This window comes from Festucalex cinctus, chromosome 1 (genome assembly GCF_051991245.1).
Source record: "Festucalex cinctus isolate MCC-2025b chromosome 1, RoL_Fcin_1.0, whole genome shotgun sequence".
Classification (NCBI taxonomy): Eukaryota; Metazoa; Chordata; class Actinopteri; order Syngnathiformes; family Syngnathidae; genus Festucalex; species Festucalex cinctus.
The window spans coordinates 21,763,244-21,783,820 of NC_135411.1; the positions used below are offsets into that span (position 1 = coordinate 21,763,244).

At 41.6% G+C, this 20,577-nt stretch overlaps 1 protein-coding gene across 2 annotated transcripts in view; it reads right to left on the reverse strand.

Moving 5' to 3' along the window:
• Window positions 1-2,044: 2,044 nt before the first annotated feature.
• The window catches only part of insra (insulin receptor a), a 67,781-nt gene continuing 49,248 nt past the window's right edge, over window positions 2,045-20,577 (reverse strand). For both annotated transcript variants that reach the window (XM_077523090.1, XM_077523091.1), the window contains 12 exons: window positions 20,307-20,505; window positions 13,215-13,495; window positions 12,833-12,972; window positions 11,421-11,580; window positions 11,243-11,339; window positions 11,098-11,165; window positions 9,955-10,184; window positions 8,345-8,455; window positions 8,104-8,263; window positions 6,386-6,515; window positions 6,174-6,308; window positions 2,045-4,727 (listed from right to left, as the gene is read on the reverse strand). In XM_077523090.1, the coding sequence (XP_077379216.1) occupies window positions 4,385-4,727; window positions 6,174-6,308; window positions 6,386-6,515; window positions 8,104-8,263; window positions 8,345-8,455; window positions 9,955-10,184; window positions 11,098-11,165; window positions 11,243-11,339; window positions 11,421-11,580; window positions 12,833-12,972; window positions 13,215-13,495; window positions 20,307-20,505 (2,054 nt within the window). In that variant the 3' untranslated portion in view covers window positions 2,045-4,384. The remainder of the gene's footprint in view (window positions 4,728-6,173; window positions 6,309-6,385; window positions 6,516-8,103; window positions 8,264-8,344; window positions 8,456-9,954; window positions 10,185-11,097; window positions 11,166-11,242; window positions 11,340-11,420; window positions 11,581-12,832; window positions 12,973-13,214; window positions 13,496-20,306; window positions 20,506-20,577) is intronic.

Below are 20,577 nucleotides of genomic sequence, written 5' to 3' on the forward strand. Positions count from 1 at the left end.
TAATTTTTTTTTACATTTTTTTTACTTCTTTCAATATTTTACCAGTTTCCTAGTGTATTTCTATTTTGTTGTCAGTGTTATTCTCATTACCAATTTATTTTCTAATATTTGAGTATTGTTTTGGTAATAATTGTGCAGTTTAAGTGTCATATTTGTGTCTATATTGTCCGTGTGATATTTTTTTTTTATTCACAATTTGTATTGTTTTGTGTCAGTATATACTTCAACTTATTGGTAAAATAGAAAGCCAGTTTTTTTTCCCCCCATTTCTGACATACGTGTAATATTTGTGTATTTATTGATGTACTGTACTATTTTTGTCTTGTTCTCCTAAAGGGACCATCTGGCCAAGATAACCCATTTTCACTCAAAAACCTTTATGTATTTTTTTATGAGGAAAATATTAGCTTGCATTTATAATCAACTTACGAATTTGTTTCGAGGAAATTTGTAAATAATCTCAAAATGCCCCTTTCTGATGAGCAATTTGATGTGATGAGCAATATATGTGCCAATTAAAATTCAGCCCAATCAATGGTCCCGTTAATATTTTGTACTTTACTCCACGGAATTTGTACAATTTCAGTCTTTTTTTTTCTAACTTCAAGTATTAAGTGTAAACATGATTCCGGAGCACGGCAGCTCACTCAGTCAAATGCAGAGAACAAATTTCACCCCACTGAGGTGTGTGTGACAAATCAGTGGTTCACCTTTTTAAATGTTTTCTAATTACATATTTTACAACACAATCGGATTTGTTTTTAATACATATAAAGTCAAAATAAATATATAAAATGTAACCACAATCATCAAGTTTCCACGAATTATTTAAAGTGAAAATAATTGTATTCATTTTCATACGTTTTAGTATGTTCATATATTTAAAGGGACAATATTAAATCCAATGTGTTGCATAATTATCCACATATTGTTAAGGGACATTTTTTTATAATTACTCAGGCGATTTATTCAGCATTTAATTGTAACTTATTTTCCATAAGTTAAACGACAAAGGAAACGGGCGATGAAATACATTTACAAAATGGTAATACACTTGTCCAGCAGGTGGTGCTATTGCTCCACAGAACCGACTGAACAACTTTACATGCCATCTTAGGTCGCGACGAAGAGACAGACTGATTCAATTCAAATTGTGTGCAGAGAAACGTTTACAGCACGGTCCAGAGTCCAGAACACTTGGAAGTCTCCGGTTTGGTACAAAAATACATTCCCACTCTCACTGACAAAATTTGATAATTAATCTTTTTGTATTTATTCCAATTTTTTTGCATTTTCAACTATTTTTTTGTATTACATATTGTGTTATCTTTGTAAAATGTCCAATAGTTTGCATTTACTTTTTTTTTTTTTTGTTTACTAGGCATTTTACTTTGTCATTTAGTGTTTATCTTCATAGCTTTTTGTTTCATTTCACGCATTCAACCATTTTGGTTTTCATCTGTTTTTAAAACAGTTTTTGTAATTCTCGTTTACCCAATATACTCGTTGTCCCCAATTCAATATATTTTTCATAGTCGTGTATTATTTACACATTTTTTTGTATTTTTGTCTAATGTAACTTTATCTAATATAGCTGTAATATTCCGATATTAGTGTATTTCCATCTATTATTTTCTTGTATTTGTGTATTCCACGCAATGTGCCCCCACCCCTTCAAAATATTGTATTTCTTCTCATATTTAGAGCACTTTAAGACTTTATTTGAATATTTAGAGCAAGTTTAGGCAACCCTGGTCCTCAAGAGCTGCAGTTCTGCGTGTTGTAGATGTCTCCTTCCTTCGACACAGGTGATGATTGTTATCAGGCTATTCCAAAGTTTGCTGTTGAGCTGATCATTTGAATCACCTGTGCTGGTGGAGGGCGACATCTCTCGAGGACCAGGGTTGCCTAGCCCTGCTTTGGAACATATTTGCTGCTGCGGCTGGTTTATGTTTTTCTTCTTGGATACAGACAATTTGATTGGGTCGTGTGGAAATCAGAGAAATATCAAGCTCAGGTTGAGGCTCTTCTGCCTGCACCTTGCTGCATTATTTACATTTTATTTGATCTCGTTAGGGATGACGATGATGCAAGAAAACAAAAAACAAAAACACTTCTTCTCCTGCCAATCCCCCCCAAAAAGAAGAAAGACCAAGTGCTGTTGGTTGATCGTAAGTTCACAAGTGTGGATTAAAAAAACAAAAACAAAAAACAAAAACAGCAAATGAATATAATAGCGTAACATGTAAAAAGTTTTTTTTTTCTTGCGAGCGACAACATGATCTATGTACAAAAAACATCAATCATTTCATGGATATGCCGTATATATACACGGTATATTAAAAACACGAACCAAAAAAAAAACAACAGTATATACTTACTGTATGTATAGCATCTGTTTTGAACACCCACTTTCAAAGAAAAAGCAGCCATTGGTCGACACGAGGTCTTTTTTTTTTTTTTTTTTTTTTTTTTTTTTAAAATATCCTTCAGCTGTAAATGTGGAACAGAAACAAATAAATAAAACCTGATGATGAAAAGGGTGATCCTGTGTGTTGTATCCTGTGTGCCATTTCTGTGTGGAATACTGCAGTGAGTGCCAGGAGATTTATAAAAAAAAAAAAAAAAAAAAAAAAAAAAAAAAAAAAAAATAACACTTCACCATCAGCCAGCACCTTTCACCAGAGTTTGTCAAGAGTTTCTAAAAGGTCACTTTTCTTTTGCTTCTCCTTTTTTCCCCCCCACAACAAGCAGAGAACGAAGCATTTCGACATGGCAGATTGCTTTCCAGTTCCTCAGAAAACTCTGCGTGGGTCCATATATGTACGGTGGTACCTTGAGATACGAGATAAATTCGTTCTGTGACCATGTTCGTATCTCAAATCATAATTCCTCAGTGAATAAAAAATTCCAATCTGTTCCAGCCTCAAATAACAATAGCACCCTATTAGTTCATTGAATTAATTACAATCTATGCTTGTACTTTATTAAAACCATTAAGTCATGACATAATTAATTAGAATGGGACAAATTTAACAATTATTAGGTGAGTAACTTTTGCTTACAGTGTTAAAACACCTTTCACACTCAAGCTACTTGATAACCTGACTTTGGTGTTCTGGATTGCTTGTTAGCATTAAAGCGATACTTCACTTATTTAGCCCATTATAGCAATAAAAAGTGAATATTTTGTCTAGAATTAATTTGATACTTTCATTATTTGTCACGTACAAATAATGACTTTAAAAACACATTTTGCAACTTGCTGTCAACTGAAAATGACATCACAAGGGCTCAGGCAACCAATCACAGCTCACCTTGTGTTTTCTAGGTTTGATCATGTGACATTCACAAGCTGAGCTGTGAATGGTTAACTAAATTTTTGTGATGTCATTTTTCAGTCGACAGCAAGTTGCAAAATGTGTTTTTAAAGGCACTAATTGGACATGGAAAAATAATGAAAATATCAAATTTATTATAGGCGAAATATTAATGTTTGACTGCCAAAAATGGCTAAAGAAGTAAAGTATCCCTTTCGGCTGAGAGAACTTTCACAAGACAAACCTGTGTGGTAAATTTGAATTTGTATGTAATTCTCTTAGTTTTGTGTCTGGCTTGACAAACTTTGAACCTGAAGCCTTTTTTTTCTTTTCTTTTTTTTCTTCGAACAACTGTTTGCCAAACCGCTATTGTGAAATGTGAAACACTGAGTTGATTCAATGCTACATACAGCGCTTGCATCTCAAATATATCTTAAAAAATAAATAAATAAAAAAAAAACTCACGTGTCGGGTCACTCGTATCTTAAGGTGCCACTGTAGTTTCCATCTGTCTTATTTTTAGAACAATCGGAGAATTATACCTTTTAAGGTGGCAGCGGGGAACGTATTTGTTGTTGTGATTGTTTTTTTTGGCCGACGGGGGTGTTTCTGTAGTTCCTCCAATGCCGTGGCAAGGGTCCATATATTTAGTTTCCTTCTATTTTTCCCCCGCAAAGCCTTCGAGCACAGGAGTGGGGAACCCCCTTTCAACTTTTTTTTTTTTTTTTGAGTGGGTGGGGGCTCAGGTTCTTCAGATGCCTTGAAAGTCGTTTCCCACCACTTCCTTTCATCCAAAAGTTTTCTTTTTGTTTGTTAGCAGCCTTGTTTCACAGTTGAAGCTTTTATCCACAAACTTGGCAAATTCATATTTCTCTCTCTATTTATATATCGTATGTACAGAGGTAAAGATGCAGGAGGTTCTACGTACAAAAGCGCTGTAGTGTGTGTGTGGCAAAAGTAAAAATCCTGAGATATGGCATTGAGGGTTCTCTGGAGAGAGTGTGATTTATGTGTTGTTGTTGATGCATTAAAAAAAATAGATTGTGTGGGAGGAGGGCTTCCGGTTAGGAGGGGCTGTGCCGCGGGAGGGCCAGTATGCGTCCGTTGCTCTTGCCGCCGTTCATGTGCGCGAAGGGGATGTGGTGCTCCTCGTAACTTCCCCCGCCTCCGTCCCGTTCGGGGCAGCAGCGCTGCGAGTAGGACGAGGGGTCGAGGGGGATGCTCTCCATGTTGTCCACGTCCAGGTCCAGGTCGTCGGCGCTCTCGGGCGGCTTGTTGTCTTCGCTGTAGAAGAAGGAGCGCTGGCGGTAGGACGGGTGCAGGTCGTCCCGCAGCATCTCGATGATCTCCTGGAAGGACGGACGCATCTTGGGGTTGTACTGCCAGCACATCTGCATCAGGTTGTGTCTGGGAGGAGGGAAGGAAAAATGGAAGTCAGTCAACACTCGCATATTTAGTTTCACAGTTTTTTCAAACCTCAGTTATTCGCTAACAAATCACGGCTATTCTGTTTTGTTTGTGTGATGTCATAATTTCGTGATTCGTTTTTGTTCCATGGGTTCCTTATTGTGTACATGCATGGTGTTGATGCTTTATGATCCTCTTTTTTTTTTTTTTCAAAAATATATACTTCACTAATTTAGCCCATAATAGCAATAAAAAGTTAATATTTTGTCTATAATTAATTTTGATACTTTCATTATTTTTTACGTACAATTAGTACATTTAAAAACACATTTTGCAACTTGCTGTCGACTGAAAATGACATCACAAGGGCTCAGGTAACCAATCACCGCTCAGCTTGTGAATGTCACATGACCAAACCTTGAAAACAGGTGAGCTGTGATTGGTTACTTGAGCCCTTGTGATGTCATTTTCAGTCAACAGCAAGTTGCAAAATGTGTTTTTAAAGGTACTAATTATACATGAAAAATAATGAAAATATCAAATTTATTATAGGCAAAATATTCATGTTTGACTGCTAAAAATGGCTAAATAAGTAAAGTATCCCTTTAAGTGCTTTGCCCCATCCTGTGGCATCAATATACAATTCTAAAGCCCTTTTTGGAAGGGCGTGTCAGTTATTTGCAAAATGTCGCAGGGACCGGCTCCTGCCACGACTAAGCATGGGCCAATAACCGGTTTGACGGTTTATCATAGTTTTAAAAAGTCAAGGTTTCAATAGCCGCTAATATTGGCTGTCACCAATAATAAGCTCTTATTTTCCTTTGTGAAGTTAACTGGCTCCAATTATTATTTTTTTTTTTCTCCAGTGCAGTTAGAGGAGAGGAAGGAGCAAGACGAGATTGCAAAACAGATGACATACTGCTGCGATTCATGTGCATTGTTGTTAAAAAAAAAAAAAAAAAAGTTCCGGCAGGTACTAGTTAGCCCCAAGGACAACAACAGTAGCCCACAAGTCTATTCTACGAGTAGCTCATCAGTGATTGGACACTGTCACCTACTAAGATTTCATTAAAACACAAGAAAAATGTTGACATTTATTTATTTATGTATTTTATTTTATTTCAACTTTTCTTTTGTAGTAAATATATTTATTTATTAAATAAAACGGATTTTGTTCAATGGGAAAATAAATGCTCATTTTATTTCCCCAAATATTTGAAAAACAATCATTTTTGAGCAATATTTTTGCTCATGGTTATCATACCGTCAGAATGCACAGTAATATTGGCCCATGCCTATCCACAACTAACAATGACCCCTCAAAATATTTACAATTGCCAAAATTTACAGTTTAAACTGTAAATAAATACCACAATCCCAAAACACTTCAATATCATTTTTTCTAAATTGAGATAGTTGAATTTTCTGACATTGTCATGTACTCACAGTCTGTCTGCGCAGTTGTCTGGTCGGTCCAGGTATCCTCCGTCCATAACAAACTTGAGCACCTGCTCGTTAGAGAGGCCTTGGTAAGGCTGTTCGGCCAGCGTGCTGATCTCCCACAGCACCACCCCAAACGACCTGCGCACAAAGCAAAAAAAATCTTATGATACAAAAACCTTCTTCAATATTGCATTCAAAATCAGCAAATCACCGACCAGCAGTCCGAATGTGCAGTGAACACGCCGTCTTTTAGAGACTCGGGTGCCATCCACCTGACGGGCAGCAGGCCCTTCCCTCCTTTGCGGTAGTAGTCCGTCTCGTAGATGTCTCGGGTCATGCCGAAATCTGAACGGAGGTGGGTAAACAAAAGTTTGCTAAAGCAAAAGCAATAGCACTACAAACATTCAAAAAAGAAGAAATTAATGTTCAAACAAATACACACATTCAAAAAAAATTTCTGAAAAATGCTACAGTATATAAACCAATTTATTTGTAATATGGCAGTAGGGTTATTATAGTTTTGGAATTTTTCATTTTCGTTAGTTTTTATTAGTTTTCAGGGTGGTTCTGTTAGTTTTTATTAGTTTAGTTCTTTAAAAATGCTTAGTTTTGGTTTAGTTTGTTAGTTTCAGTATTAGTTTTTTTTGTGTTTTTTTTTTTTTTTTTTTTTTTTTTTTTTTTTTTTAAATGTGTATTACTTGTGCGCAATATTTAAAAAACAACATGGGTGGTGCTTTTCTATTGGCTGCTGCTAGATGACGTCACTTCTGTGTGACATACTTTCAAACATCATTATTCCGGTTTATATCAAAATAAATCTACTAAAAATTACATTTAAAATGTGTATTACTTGTGCGCAATATTTAAAAAACACCATGGGTGGTGCTTTTCTATTGGCTGCTGCTAGATGACGTCACTTCTGTGTGACATACTTTCAAACATTATTCCGGTTTATATCAAAATAAATCTACTAAAAATTACATTTAAAATCATCCCCAAAGGCTCATGTATTATGGGTAAGTTAATTACCAAAGACCAAAACGAAGGACGTTTGCTATAATTGTAGTTAGTTTTTGTTAGTTTTGTAAACATAAAATGGAGTTTCAGTTAGTTTTCGTTTTTTAAAAAGCATTTTCGTTTTTATTTTATTTCTGTAACAATATTGTATTTTGAATTTTAGTTCTAGTTTTTTCATTCGTTTTAGTTAACTAAAATAACCTTTAATGGCACTTGTGTTTTTTGATACCCTCACTTCTGACTTTGACCATCTCCAAACATTTTTGTTTTGTTTATTTTATTTAAACTGAGTCAAATGCCATTTTTAGCATATGTCGCGGGCCACTGAAAAATGGACGGCGGGCTGCAAATGGCCCCTGGGCCGTAGCATAGACATCCACTGGCCTATATGTTTGATATGAAATGGGCAAAAAATGTATGAAATCACCCCCAAATAGCAGATACAAGAGAAAAAAAACTAAAAAAAATATTGGTGGGTAAAAAAAAAAAAAAAAGTATTAGACCGAAATAAAAAAAATACCAAAATATGGTGAAAATACAAAAAGACAAAATAACATATAACCAATGGGAAAAAATATAAAAATGTTACACAAACTACTGATTTAGAAAATACAAAATAAAAAACATTACATAAAATCCCATAAAATATTATGAGAACAAAAAATATTCGACAAAAAGACTAAAACATTTGAAAAATATTGCAACATTTAAAAATATTGGCAAAATCAAAAATAAATAGAAAATTAACAGACACAAATGCTACTAATAAACATTGGAAAATAATGCAAGTCATTAGATGGAAAATACAAAACAATTCATTAAAAAAAGAAAAAACTACTATGAAAATAAAATATGACCAAAAAACAGGCAAAAAAAAAAAAAACACAAATAAAAATTTTGTGGCGACATCGAGTACCTCCTATTTTGACGGTGAAGTCTTGCGCCACCATACAGTTCCTGGCGGCCAGGTCGCGATGCACAAACTTCTTGGCATTGAGGTACGCCATGCCGTCAGCGATTTCGGCTGCCATCTGGATCATCTCCTTTAGCGTGGGAGGCGGACGGCCCGGGTTGTTCTGACAATGACATTCTTTGATTTATTCGCCGTTTATGTAGCAAGTACACGACAGTCGAGCGCAGGTACGAGAGAACGTTACCTCTGCGTCAGGGCGGAGAGAGCGCAGGTAGCTCTTCAGGTCACCGTGGGTCATCAGCTCCATGACTACGAGGGTGGGCTGACCTTTGGACACCACGCCCAGCAGACGCACCTACAAAAAAAAAAAAAAAAAAAAAAAAAAGAAGGAAGGAAGGAAGGAAGGAAGGAGTTACACATATGTTGACCATAAACATAAGCCGCCATGACATTTTAGCGTATTAAGCATTTTAAATTGCAATTGTCATTATGACCATATTTAGTGTGTTTGGTTTTCCAGTGTTTTTGGATTATTTTCTATTATTCATTTCTACGTAGTTATACTAATAGTATTAGGGGTGTTAAAAAAAATCGATTCGGCGATATATCGCGATACTACATCGCGAGATTCTCGAATCGATTCAATAATCGGCAGAATCGATTTTTTTTTTTTTTTTTAAGGATTCACACCTTGAGCATGGAAGAATGTTATATGAACGGAACATTAAGCCTTAATATTTTATTTTAATGCTGTTCAAACATGAAACAGATTACAACCTCTATAAGATAAATAAATAATACATTTTCATATAAATCTTACACTCTACAAGCTTACTGATTAGTATTTTCTAAATTTGAATGAAAAAAATCGCAACAATCGACTTATAAATTCGTATCGGGATTAATCGGTATCGAATCGAATCGTGACCTGTGAATCGTGATACGAATCGAATCGTCAGGTACTAGGCAATTCACACCCCTAATAGTTTACTATTTGTTTTATTTGTGTATTTTCCATTAAATATTGGTGTATTTTTTGTATAAAATGTTGATTTTATTTTTGTATTCTGCATGCATTCTTTACAAATGTTTGTATTTTTTCCCCTTCATTTTCAATTTTTTTTTATTTTTAAATATTTGTTGTCCAACAGTTTTTGGCATATTTTTATCTATCGTTTACTGTTACTTTCACAAACATATTTGTGTTTTTATTAACATTGATCTATATTTTAAAAGATGTTTTTTAAATAAATAATTGTTCTCCAAAGTACTTTTCCTTAATATACCATACTGTATGTTCTTATCTGCTATTTTGTCAAATATTTTTAATGTACTGCTTTTTATTTTCTTATATTATTGTGTTTTTCATAGTATTTTTGTCTTTGTTTTGTGCCATTTGTGTATTGTACTGTGGATTTTCATTTATTTGTGTATTTGTTCTTTTTAATATTTTAGCATTTAATCATTACCAATGTTTTATGTTTGCTAATCACATTTTATATTAATTCTGATTAAAATATATATTTATGCTGTCAAAGTTAGGACAATATACATATATTATTTACAAATATTTGTTTATACACATATTTGTTTCTTATGTTTAAAAATATATATTTTTTTTTAGCTTTTTTTTTTTTTTTTTTCCCCCCCTTGCAAATATTTGCTTATTTTTTTCCTATGTGCATGTACATAACCCGGCCGGCAAACAACCACTAGTCCACTCAGCTGGTAATAAGGACTTCTTTTGGAAAAATAAAAATAAACCCAAAACAAAACAAAATCAACAACAATTTGTCACATAATACATTTCAGAATGGTGCATGACTGTAAAGTGGTTGTTGCAGGTGCGCTTACCACATGGTGGCAACTGAAGGCTTTCATGACGGAAGCCTCGTTGAGGAACTCGATCCTCTCGCGCAGGCTGGCTGACTCGTTGACCGTCTTCACGGCCACGTGCGTCTCGCTCTCGCCCTTGACGATGTCCTTGGCGATGCCCTCGTACACCATGCCGAACGAGCCCTGGCCCAGCTCCCGCAGGATTTTGATCTTCTCGCGGGCCACCTCCCACTCGTCCTCCTCGTACACTGCGTGCCATTACAATTGCATTCGGTAAACGTAGAAGCACACCACATTGTGAAGATACCAGAAGTCAATTTACTGGGTCTGGGAAGTCGATTTTAGGGAGGTGTTTTTTTTTTTTTTTTTTTTAACTGGATGAAACATCTGGAAATTGGGGTACAGTAATTTTGCTTATTTATCACAGTATTTGTCATTTCAAGTTATTTTGTATGAATATCTTTCAAAATAAACATACACAACACTGTGGAGTGAGGCGTCAAACATAATTGGGATTCATAATATCACAATATTTGTCGTCTTTAAGCCATGTTGTAATATTCTGCAATAGAAAAATAAAATAAAATACTGTGTAGCGAGGCTCGATTTAAGGGAGGTGTTCATTAGTCCTCGTTAAATTATGCACCCAGCAATTAACTGGAGCTCACTATGTCATATTTACAGTTAAAGGTATTTGTCAACATAAAAATCATTATTTTATTTTAGTTATTTTGCATTAATACTTTTCAGCATAAACTTGCATGCACAAAATATTGTGTAGTGATGCATCTATATTTGAGGGAGGTGGGTAATTGTCTTTTGTGGATGACATACCCAGCAACTAATTGCATCACAAAATTTGAAGTAATGTTGCAATCAGTTCAGATTGCAATTTGGAAATTAGGTTGATGACATTTTTCAAATATAAAATGAATATTCAAAACTATACAAAAAAAAAAAAAAGTTTTATAAGTCAACATTTAAAAGAATGGGCAATATGGACTTATATCACACATAAATAAAATTAAAATTACGTTAATAAATACGGCTCCACCGTACAATGTTGTAGTGATACGGAAAATGTATCGAGATTATTATTTTTTTGGTTTGAATAATACTGTATGAGATGGTGAGATTCGCATGTGTATGCACGTGGCTTACTGTCATTAGCGCTGAGATACTCAGGGTTGGACGAGGCGTAGATGGGACCACTGGGCCCTTGAGTTTGGCTGAAAGGAACGCAATCAATCACATCAATTCATAGAATAAGCGTGGAGGTTTAAGACAAGAGGCAGAGGAGGCCTACTTCTTCTTGAACATGGCGAATCCCGCCAAGGCAGCAAACAACACCAGCACGCAGATGACAGGTCCGATCACGATCTTGGCGATGTTGAGAGGATCTCCTGGTAACAATAAAAACATCCGATGTGAGATGCAATAAACATTCCCGTGATCGCAGCACCCCGCCGAAAGCAAAGACTTACTTGCGTCCTGCACGTAGAAGTACGTGGGCTCTGTCCATGAGCCGTTCCCTGCTAGGGAGGTGGCTCGGATCCTCACCGTGTAGTTCCCAGAATGCATCACCCGCAGCTTGCAGCCGCGTGTGGTTCTGTACATGTTCCTGGACACGCAGTGGTGCTGCTCCTGTAACGCAACAAAAACTCATTCACGTCAAAGGCTAAGTCTTCTTTCTTTATTTGCAATCTGCCAGAAGCCAGCCCAGTAGATGGCAATATTTTGCTACTGTATTTTTGTATATTTTTTTTCTAGTATTCGTGTATTTTTATTTTTTTTAGTTTGAATTCCATAATTGTTATTTTTTATATTTTGAATTCCATAATTATTATTTTTTAAATATTTTTTCTAACATTTTATCTTAATCATATTATGGTATTGTTTTGTCTAATATTTGTGTCTCTCAGGTTATGTTTTTTAAAATCAGTTCTAATCTGTTTTTGCATTTTTCATCTAATATTTTTGTCAAATATTCATGTGTGTTTGTCTCACATCCATTTGCTTATTTTTAAGTAATATTGTTGATTTTAGCGTCAATGTTTTGCATTATTTAAAAAAAAAAAAAGTATTCATATTTAGTAGGATTTTTATGGTCTTAAAATTTAAGACAATATTCTGTTTATTTTTTTTGTATTTGTCCTAATATTGGTTATTGTATTTCTGTCTTTTATTTATTATCAGATAATAAAATATTTTTTTAAATATTTGTGACTAATATTTTTGTATTCCTCACATTTATTTCTAACGTGTATATTTTGGTGCAATATTATATTATGTTATTTTTTTGCAATATTTTGTATTCCTTTGTCGGATTTTTATCATAATGCTTTGTGTAATTTTTCTGTTATTGTGTTGCATTTTTATTTTCATCAAATATTTGCAAATTCTCATTTAATATTATGTCATTTTTGGCAATTTTTTTTTTAAATAATTTTATCACACATTACAATATTTCACATTTTAATGTTTTTGTCTTTTCAGCACTTTTTTCAATTATAATGTCAAATATTTGTGTATTTATCACCTCCTGTATTTCTAATTATTGTCAAATAAAATATATTTGCGACTAACATTTTGCTACTCTTTTTCTTTGTATTTTTTACTTAATTTTTGTGTACGTATTTGCGTACCAAATATTTGTGTATTTTACATTGCTTGTAACATTTTGATGATTTGGCTCATTCATGACATTATGAATAGTCCGCTCTCCCTTTCACAAATCCCTGACACATGTCTTTGATCAGTTTTCTAATAGAAGTGATATTAGTTGTCTTACCATACTGGATAGCATGACAGTTTTACAGCCGTGTTTATTTTTAGTTCATGTTAGCTGTACTCCTTGTAAGTGCTGCTGATTTGGTCAGCAACAGACTCCACTCACCTCACTGTCGCCGGTGCGCTTGTAGTTGACCTCGTACAAGATAATCATGCCGTTGGGGGCGACGGGCTCCTGCCAGGTGATGTGCGCGGTCATGTCGGACACCTCGTACGTGATGGGACCCGTGACGTCGTCGGCTTTGTCTGTGGGGAGAACACACAAAATGTCACACGGAGCCGTAGTACATTTGGTTATGATCAGCCTTGGCGTGGGTCTGCGTGTTAAGCAGTGTTACAGAAAATGGAGAAATGCCTCCTCCTCTTTCTTTGAGAACATTTTTCATGTCTGTACATTACTTGAGATTTATTACTGCTACTTCTTTATGTTTTCAATTTGTTTAAATACAAGTTATTTGTACTTGCATTCACGTGTCCGTGTGCCTAACCTTCAGGCATGGTGCGGGCACTGACGTAGGCCGCCATGCTGCAGCGGGCAGCGTCAGTGGGGTGGTTGCAGGCGTGGATTTCGATCTGGTAGCTGGTGAAGTGGCGTAGGTTGGAGATCACCGTGGATTCCTTGGCCAACACGGTGACCACCGTCTTGGTGCTCTCGAACGTCTCCTCGTCTTCGGGGACGACGGTGCTAGACAGCCTGCCGGAAGCGGCGGTGGGGAACAAGCGCGTTTGGTTGGCCACGCCCATCACAGAGCGCCGTTGTCTTGAGCGTCTGCAGAGTGAAAATATTTTTTATTTTGGCATAAAATTATGACGTTTCCAAAAATTTATGTATGAACTACAAAACAGTTTCTTCCTAAAAATAAAATAAAATAAATCAATAAATCAGACTTTTATCCCTAAAAATAAAATATATTTTCCTAAAAGAATCGCAGACCCTTAAATACATAACATTTTTCCCTGAAATATAACTTTTTTTTTTGTCATTGTTACAGCTGGCTCAAAGCCACAACAAAAGAGGAGGAGACAAAACCCGATTAAAGTGCACAAAATATCTGCTCCTTTTAATAATAATTTTTTTAAGAAAAAGTATTTGTGAACTCAAAAATATAAGACTTTTTTTTTTTTCTAAAACAAATGACTATTCCTTGAAAAAAATAAAAATAAAAATTCATCCTTTGAAAATATCAGAATCGTTCTGAAAATACAAAACTTTTCCCCCTGGATAATCTTTTTCTTTTCTTTTTTTTTTTTTTTTTTTAAATCTTGAAATCTAGATACAAATGTAAAACAATGGAGTAAATATACTATTTCTCAAACTATAAAACGTTTTTTTTGTAGAATTGTTTTGCTCTCAAATTTAGTATAACTTTTTCTAGAAAATTAGTGACTTCTTTCTCCAAATATAATTATTTCTTTAAAAATTATATTTTCTAGGAACCTCTATCTATAAAATATGACTTATTTCTCAAACAGTACAATTTTTTTCTAGGAACTTTTCCCCCTCAAATTATGGTTTTTTTTCCTTTATATATATATATATATATATATATATATATATATATATATATATATATATATATATATATATATATATATATATATATATATATATATATATATATATATATATATATATATATATATATATTTATTAAAAAAACAAAACTAAAAAATAAATGACTTTTTCTATAATATACTGTATATTGATTTTTTGCCTTTGGACAAAATATTCTGGAGGAAAAAAGATGGCCTTTACACACAAGGTAAAATGGGCTTCAGTTTCCATATTTCAACATGGTTAGCAACTTATTCAACTTTTGGTGTGTGCGTCTTGGCCATCAGGGAAAAGTACAATATACACAAACATATATAGAATGTTGTTCGCAGATGATAAAAACATATTCCTGTGTTTTTTGTTCATATTGTCTGTTTATATGTGTTGCTACACTGTGTTCAAATATCAGTTCTATTTCGTCCCTCCCGACCGCCAGAAGGCGGTGCTTTAAGCACTGAATGTTCCTTTCGCGCATGCGCAGTTCGAGTAATGCATACCAAATTAGTCACCTGTGACACCTGGGTGACCCTAGAAGGGTATAAGTTCCGGTGTCACCCAAGGTTCGTTTCCTCTTTTCTTTTCGCGTGGCGTATGCATACGACACATTTTCGAAGAGTATAAGAATTGGATTTGTATTTATCCTCTTGACCGCGCCGCTTGGAGCCTTGTGACCGGATCGGTCGGAGCTGCGTAGTTCGCCCTCCAAAGGCTGCGGCGACGGTGTTTTTTCTTTCCTTCGTTCGTGACCCGACGTGGTCGCGTATTCTAACCTCCCGTGGGGTAAGGTTATTGAGTACTTGTTGTCTACTTTGCCGTCTGATTTCCGCGTTTACTGCGGTGTTTTGAGTTTTTTGTGTGGCTAGCCTCGCGTTAGCGCCCTGGCTACCACGGCTCGTGGTCTACCCTAATTTTTCCTCCGCTGGCTTTGGCAGCGTTAGCGCTTCTCTCGGTTTATTAGCGCCGCTTTCTCCGGCGGTATTGCCGTTTGGTTGTTGCTTTTCTTTTTGTGCCTTTGCTGGTGAGGGCAGCGCCAGCGTTCCCGCTCCCAGCTTACGGCGTCGCGCTTCTCGCTCGACTGTTTGTCTTACTTACTTTGTGCGTGTCCCGCCTGCGGTGCGCACCTGGCTTGAGCTGTGCAGGTGGCGTTCGCGCCTCTTCTCTCAGCTTGTCGCCGCTTTCGCGACTGCTGTCTGCCCCTCCCGCCCGCCGGCCGCTCCGTGTGCGTCTGCTGCGCAGGTGGCGTTCTCGCGCCTTCCCTCAGCTTATCGCTACTGTTAACGACTAACTGTCTTCCCCGGCCCTCCGTCGGCTTCTCGGTGTACGTCTGCTGCGCAGGTGGCGTTTGCGCGCCTTCCCTCAGCTTATCGCTACTATTGACAACTGGCTGTCTGCCCCCGCCCTCCGTCGGCTGCTCGGTGTGCGTCTGCTGTGCAGGTGGCGTTCGCGCCCCCTTCCCTCGGCTTATCGCTGCTTTACCGGCTTACTGTTTGCCCCGACCCACGCGTCGGCTGCTCGGTGTGGGTCTGCTGTGCAGGTGGCGCTCGCGCCCCCTTCCCTCAGCTTTCCGCTCATCACTGTTTGGGCCTCCTTGTGTTCGCAATGGAGGACTCCCATTGCTGCGTGGACTGTGGTATCCTCTTTGAGGCCTCCGATGTCCTGGACGATCGCTGCCCGAGGTGTCTTGTTTCTGACCGTGCCGGGGATGGCCGGGCCTGCAGTCCTGGTGTCAGTGACCCCAGTCCACTGGGTCATCTGTCGTCCTCCCAACCGAGGCGCCGGAAACGTCTCGGTGTGTCCTCTGCTGTACATGCCCCCCCCAGGAAAAGGGCGGCGCAGCGACGACTTGCTTCGGAGGTTGGGCACCTTCAGGCTGAGCTGGCAAAGGTGAGATCTCTTCTGCAGGACCGTCACCCTCCCACACTTACGGGGGGGCCGGGACCACCTGCCCTGCCCATGCCGCGACCATCCACCCCGCCCATGCCAGTGCTTCCTCCTGAGGAGGACGCCATTTCCTTGGCAGCTTCGGCTTCCTTTTTTAATGATGACGACCGTGACCCGGGGTCTGTGGTTTTGGGACCAAACTCTCCAGCGTCCGCTCAGAGTTCGTCGAGTGAGGCGGGGGATAGTTCTATACGGGCTGTCCTGCGCAATGCCTTGGACCTCCTGCATTTGGAGGTGCCTCCACAGGCTCAATCGGCGTCTGAGAGCGCTTTCTTCCGGCGCAGGCGCCCTTCCTCGGCTTTTTCTGTCCCCGCGTCTGAGGACTATCTGCGGGAACTGCATGCTTGCTGGAGGGATCCTGGGGCTCTCTCCCGTCATTCGGCTGATGGCCGTGATTTAGCATCTATGCACGGTGCTGCTAGTGTTGGCTTGGACCGGATGCCTGCTGTGGAGCCAGCTGTCGCATCCCTCATTGTGTCCCCGGAGGAGACCCTTCGGGCATCTGTGCGATGTCCTCGACCCCAATGTCGTGTGACTGACGACCTTCTCACACGGGCCTATGGCGCTGGTGCACGTGCTGGCCGCATTGGGAACTCTTTGGCTCACCTCATGCTTGCTCTCTCTACATCCCTGCAAGCGGACAGCGTGGAGGCTGCTGTGTCCTTCAGTGATGCAGCCCTCCAGGCTTTTGCCCTCATGACTAGGGAACACGGCCGAATCATGTCCTTCCTAGTGCAGGCGCGCCGCCAGGTGTGGCTAGCGCAGTCCCCCTTGTCGGAGGCCTCTAGGAGGGCCCTCCGTGGTGTTCCTGTGGAGCCGGGGGAGCTTTTTGGTTCTGCCGCTGTGGGTGCACTGGAAAGGACGGTTAAGGCTCATGAGACCAGGAAGCAGCTTTCCAGCCTCAACAGGGCCCTGCCTCCCCAACAGGGTAGGCCTGGGGCACCCTCTGCTTTTCATCGCTTTCCTCAGCCCCGAACTGCCGAGGCTTATGGCACCCGGCGACCCCCGCAGAGGCCCGCCGAGGGCTTTCACTCCTCCGCCCGCTTGCCTTCAGGGCAACCACGGGCTGCAGGCCCCACCCGCCGTCCCTCTCGGGCCCCTAGGGGCCGGAGGGCCAGGGACTGAGGCCTTGGGGCCGGCCGTCGGACATTTTTCCCACCAGCAGCTCAGTTACTGGGCTGCTCGTGCCTCAGACCCATGGGTGGTCTCCATCTTGACCTACGGGTACGAGCTGCAGTTCCGACGCCGGCCTCCTGCTTCCTGTCGGGTCAGGATGACTCTCATCGCCGACCCGGCAAAAGCCTCAGCTCTGGACCAGGAGCTGTCCACCCTCCTGGCCAAGGACGCGATCGAGGCCGTGGACCCCCTGGCACAGCCCGGGGGCTTCTACTCGATGTACTTCCTTGTCCCAAAGAAGACCGGTGGGTACCGACCGATACTGGACCTGAGGGGGCTCAACAGACATCTCACGGTATTGCCATTCCACATGCTAACCACGAACGACGTCTTGCAGTCGCTCGCCCAGGGGGAGTGGTTCACGTCTATAGACCTGAAGGACGCCTACTTCCACGTCCCCATCGCACCTCGACACCGTCGATTTCTCCGTTTTGCCTACAAAGGCCGTCACTGGCAGTTCCGTGTACTCCCTTTCGGGCTCTCCCTCGCTCCGCGGGTCTTCACTCGGTTTGTGAGGGCTGCTCTGGCGCCCCTGCAGTCTGTGGGCATGAAGGTGCTGCCGTACCTCGACGACTGGCTCCTCTGCGCGCCGTCGCGGGCTCAGGTGATCCGGGACACCTCCGATCTCCTGTCTCATGTGGCCCATTTGGGTATCAGGGTCAACTTGCCCAAGTCCTCTCTGGTCCCCTCGCAGCGGACGGACTTCATTGGTGTGACGTTGGACACCACGGTTATGAGAGCCCACCCGTCTCCTCACCGAGTCGACGATGTTCTTCGCCTCCTCGCGCACTTTCGAGGGGGCAGGCTGTTGCCTTACGTCGCCTACTTGCGGCTTTTGGGCAAGCTGACGTCCATGACGGCTGTGGTCCCGTTGGGCCTGCTGACACTGCGCCCACTACAGAGGTGGCTGAACGGCTTCCACTTAGACGCCAAGTGGCACCGCCACCGGAGGCTCAGGGTGTCCCGTCGGTGCCTCCTCGCCCTGGCACCTTGGAGGGAGAGGGCTTTTCTATTGAGCGGCGTCCCGCTGGGTGTGGCCCCGGCCCGCCGCGAAACAGTCACCACGGATGCCAGCCTCACGGGCTGGGGTGCTGTCTGGCAGCACAGGACGGCTCAGGGAAGTTGGTCTGTGCGCGACAGGGCCGATCACATCAATGTGCTGGAGCTTCGGGCGGTGCACTTGGCACTCATGCACTTCTTGCCTTACCTGAGCGGACGGCATGTTCTCATACGGTCGGACAACACCACGACCGTGTTTCACATAAACCATCAGGGCGGCGTCAGGTCCGCCCGTCTATTGGAGATCTCCCAGCTCCTTCTCAGGTGGGCTGCTCCCCGTCTGGCCAGTCTACGGGCCACCTATCTGCCGGGGGTTCGGAACCAGCTCGCGGACTCTCTCTCCCGTCGGGGTCCTCCTCCGGGTGAGTGGCGCCTCCACCCAGAGGTGGTGCGCATGATTTGGAGCAGCTTCGGCACGGCGGAGGTCGATCTCTTCGCCTCCGAGGCCTCGACCCACTGCCCACTTTGGTTTTCCCTGAGCGAGGCCACCAGCCCTCTGGGTCTGGATGCACTGGCGCAGCCGTGGCCGGAGTGCCTTCTCTACGCCTTTCCGCCGCTCCCTCTGATATGGCTGACGCTTCAGAGAGTTCTTCAGGAGGGTCACACGCTCTTGCTGGTGGCCCCCTTCTGGCCGGCCCGGACGTGGTTCCCCCTGCTCCGTCAACTGTGCTCCGGCGAGCCGTGGCGTCTCCCCGACAGGGTGGACCTGTTGTCTCAACAGGGAGGTCGGGTTTGGCATCCCGACCCTCGGCGCCTTCGCTTGTGTGTTTGGCCACTGAGGGGCCCCAACCGCTGCTGACCGGCTGTACAGAGTCTGTCACACGGACCATTCTTAATGCGAGGGCACCGTCTTGTTTCCGGTGAGAGCCTTGCAGTGTTACATTGACGCTACGGCGGACATTTGTACGTCTGCCCAGCTTTTTGTTTGTTATGGTGGTCCTACCAAGGGCTCCGCTCTCTCCAAGCAGCGCTTGTCTCACTGGGTCGTGGATGCCATTTGCCATTCCTACCTGCTGTCTAGCCGCCCCCTGCAGTCAGGGGTGCGCTGTCACTCCACCAGGAGCGTTGCCACGTCTTGGGCCGCCCTGAGGGGTGTTTCCCTGGAGGATATCTGTGCTGCTGCCTCATGGGCGACGCCTTGCACCTTCTCCAGGTTTTATAGCGTGGATGTCGCCTCTCCCCATCCGCTTGGCGTGATCTTGGGTCCTGCTAGGGCTTCTCAGTGAGGTTTGTGTCTGAGATCCCTCGCGACTACGCCGGTATTAGTCATTCAGTGCTTAAAGCACCGCCTTCTGGCGGTCGGGAGGGACGAAATAGAACGAAAGTTACAACTGTAACTACGGTTCTATGAGTCCCGGACGACCGCCAGGGCGTCCTGTCGCTCGGAATCCTCGTGTTCACGCGAGAAGATTCCGTAGGAAACGAACCTTGGGTGACACCGGAACTTATACCCTTCTAGGGTCACCCAGGTGTCACAGGTGACTAATTTGGTATGCATTACTCGAACTGCGCATGCGCGAAAGGAACATTCAGTGCTTAAAGCACCGCCTTCTGGCGGTCGTCCGGGACTCATAGAACCGTAGTTACAGTTGTAACTTTCGTTTTTTTTAAACGGCGAAAACCCCTCAACATTGATGCTAGTTTTGTTAGTTGATCTTTGCTGTTTTGCATTGTGCATTAGCATTGAGCTAGCGTACTTTCGTAAGACAAAGTTGTTTTTTGTTAAGTAAACCAAGTGTAAATCTCTTTGCAATATGTTTCGTTTTACAATCAATTTAAACTGTGAACTAAAGTTACAGTAGAAAAAGTCATCAGTGTGTGAGGGGCTTTTATCGTGGGGAAGTCTTACTTCATTTCGAAGACTTCATTGTGGAGGTAATTCTCAAAGGTCTTGCGGTATTCCAGCTCCTCCTTCTCCTTCTTGAGCTCCTTGTCCGTCTTGGGACAGGCACAGCATCGTGTGCCGGGGCCCTGCTCCTCTGTCTGGTTCCACTTTTGTTCCTCGTCGCCGTCCACCTGTGTGGGTACGCGCGAGGGCAGCTTCATCCCTGGGAAGATGGAAGGATGCTGTCAGAAAGGGAGGGCAGGACAAGTACCACGCATGTATACACACGCACACA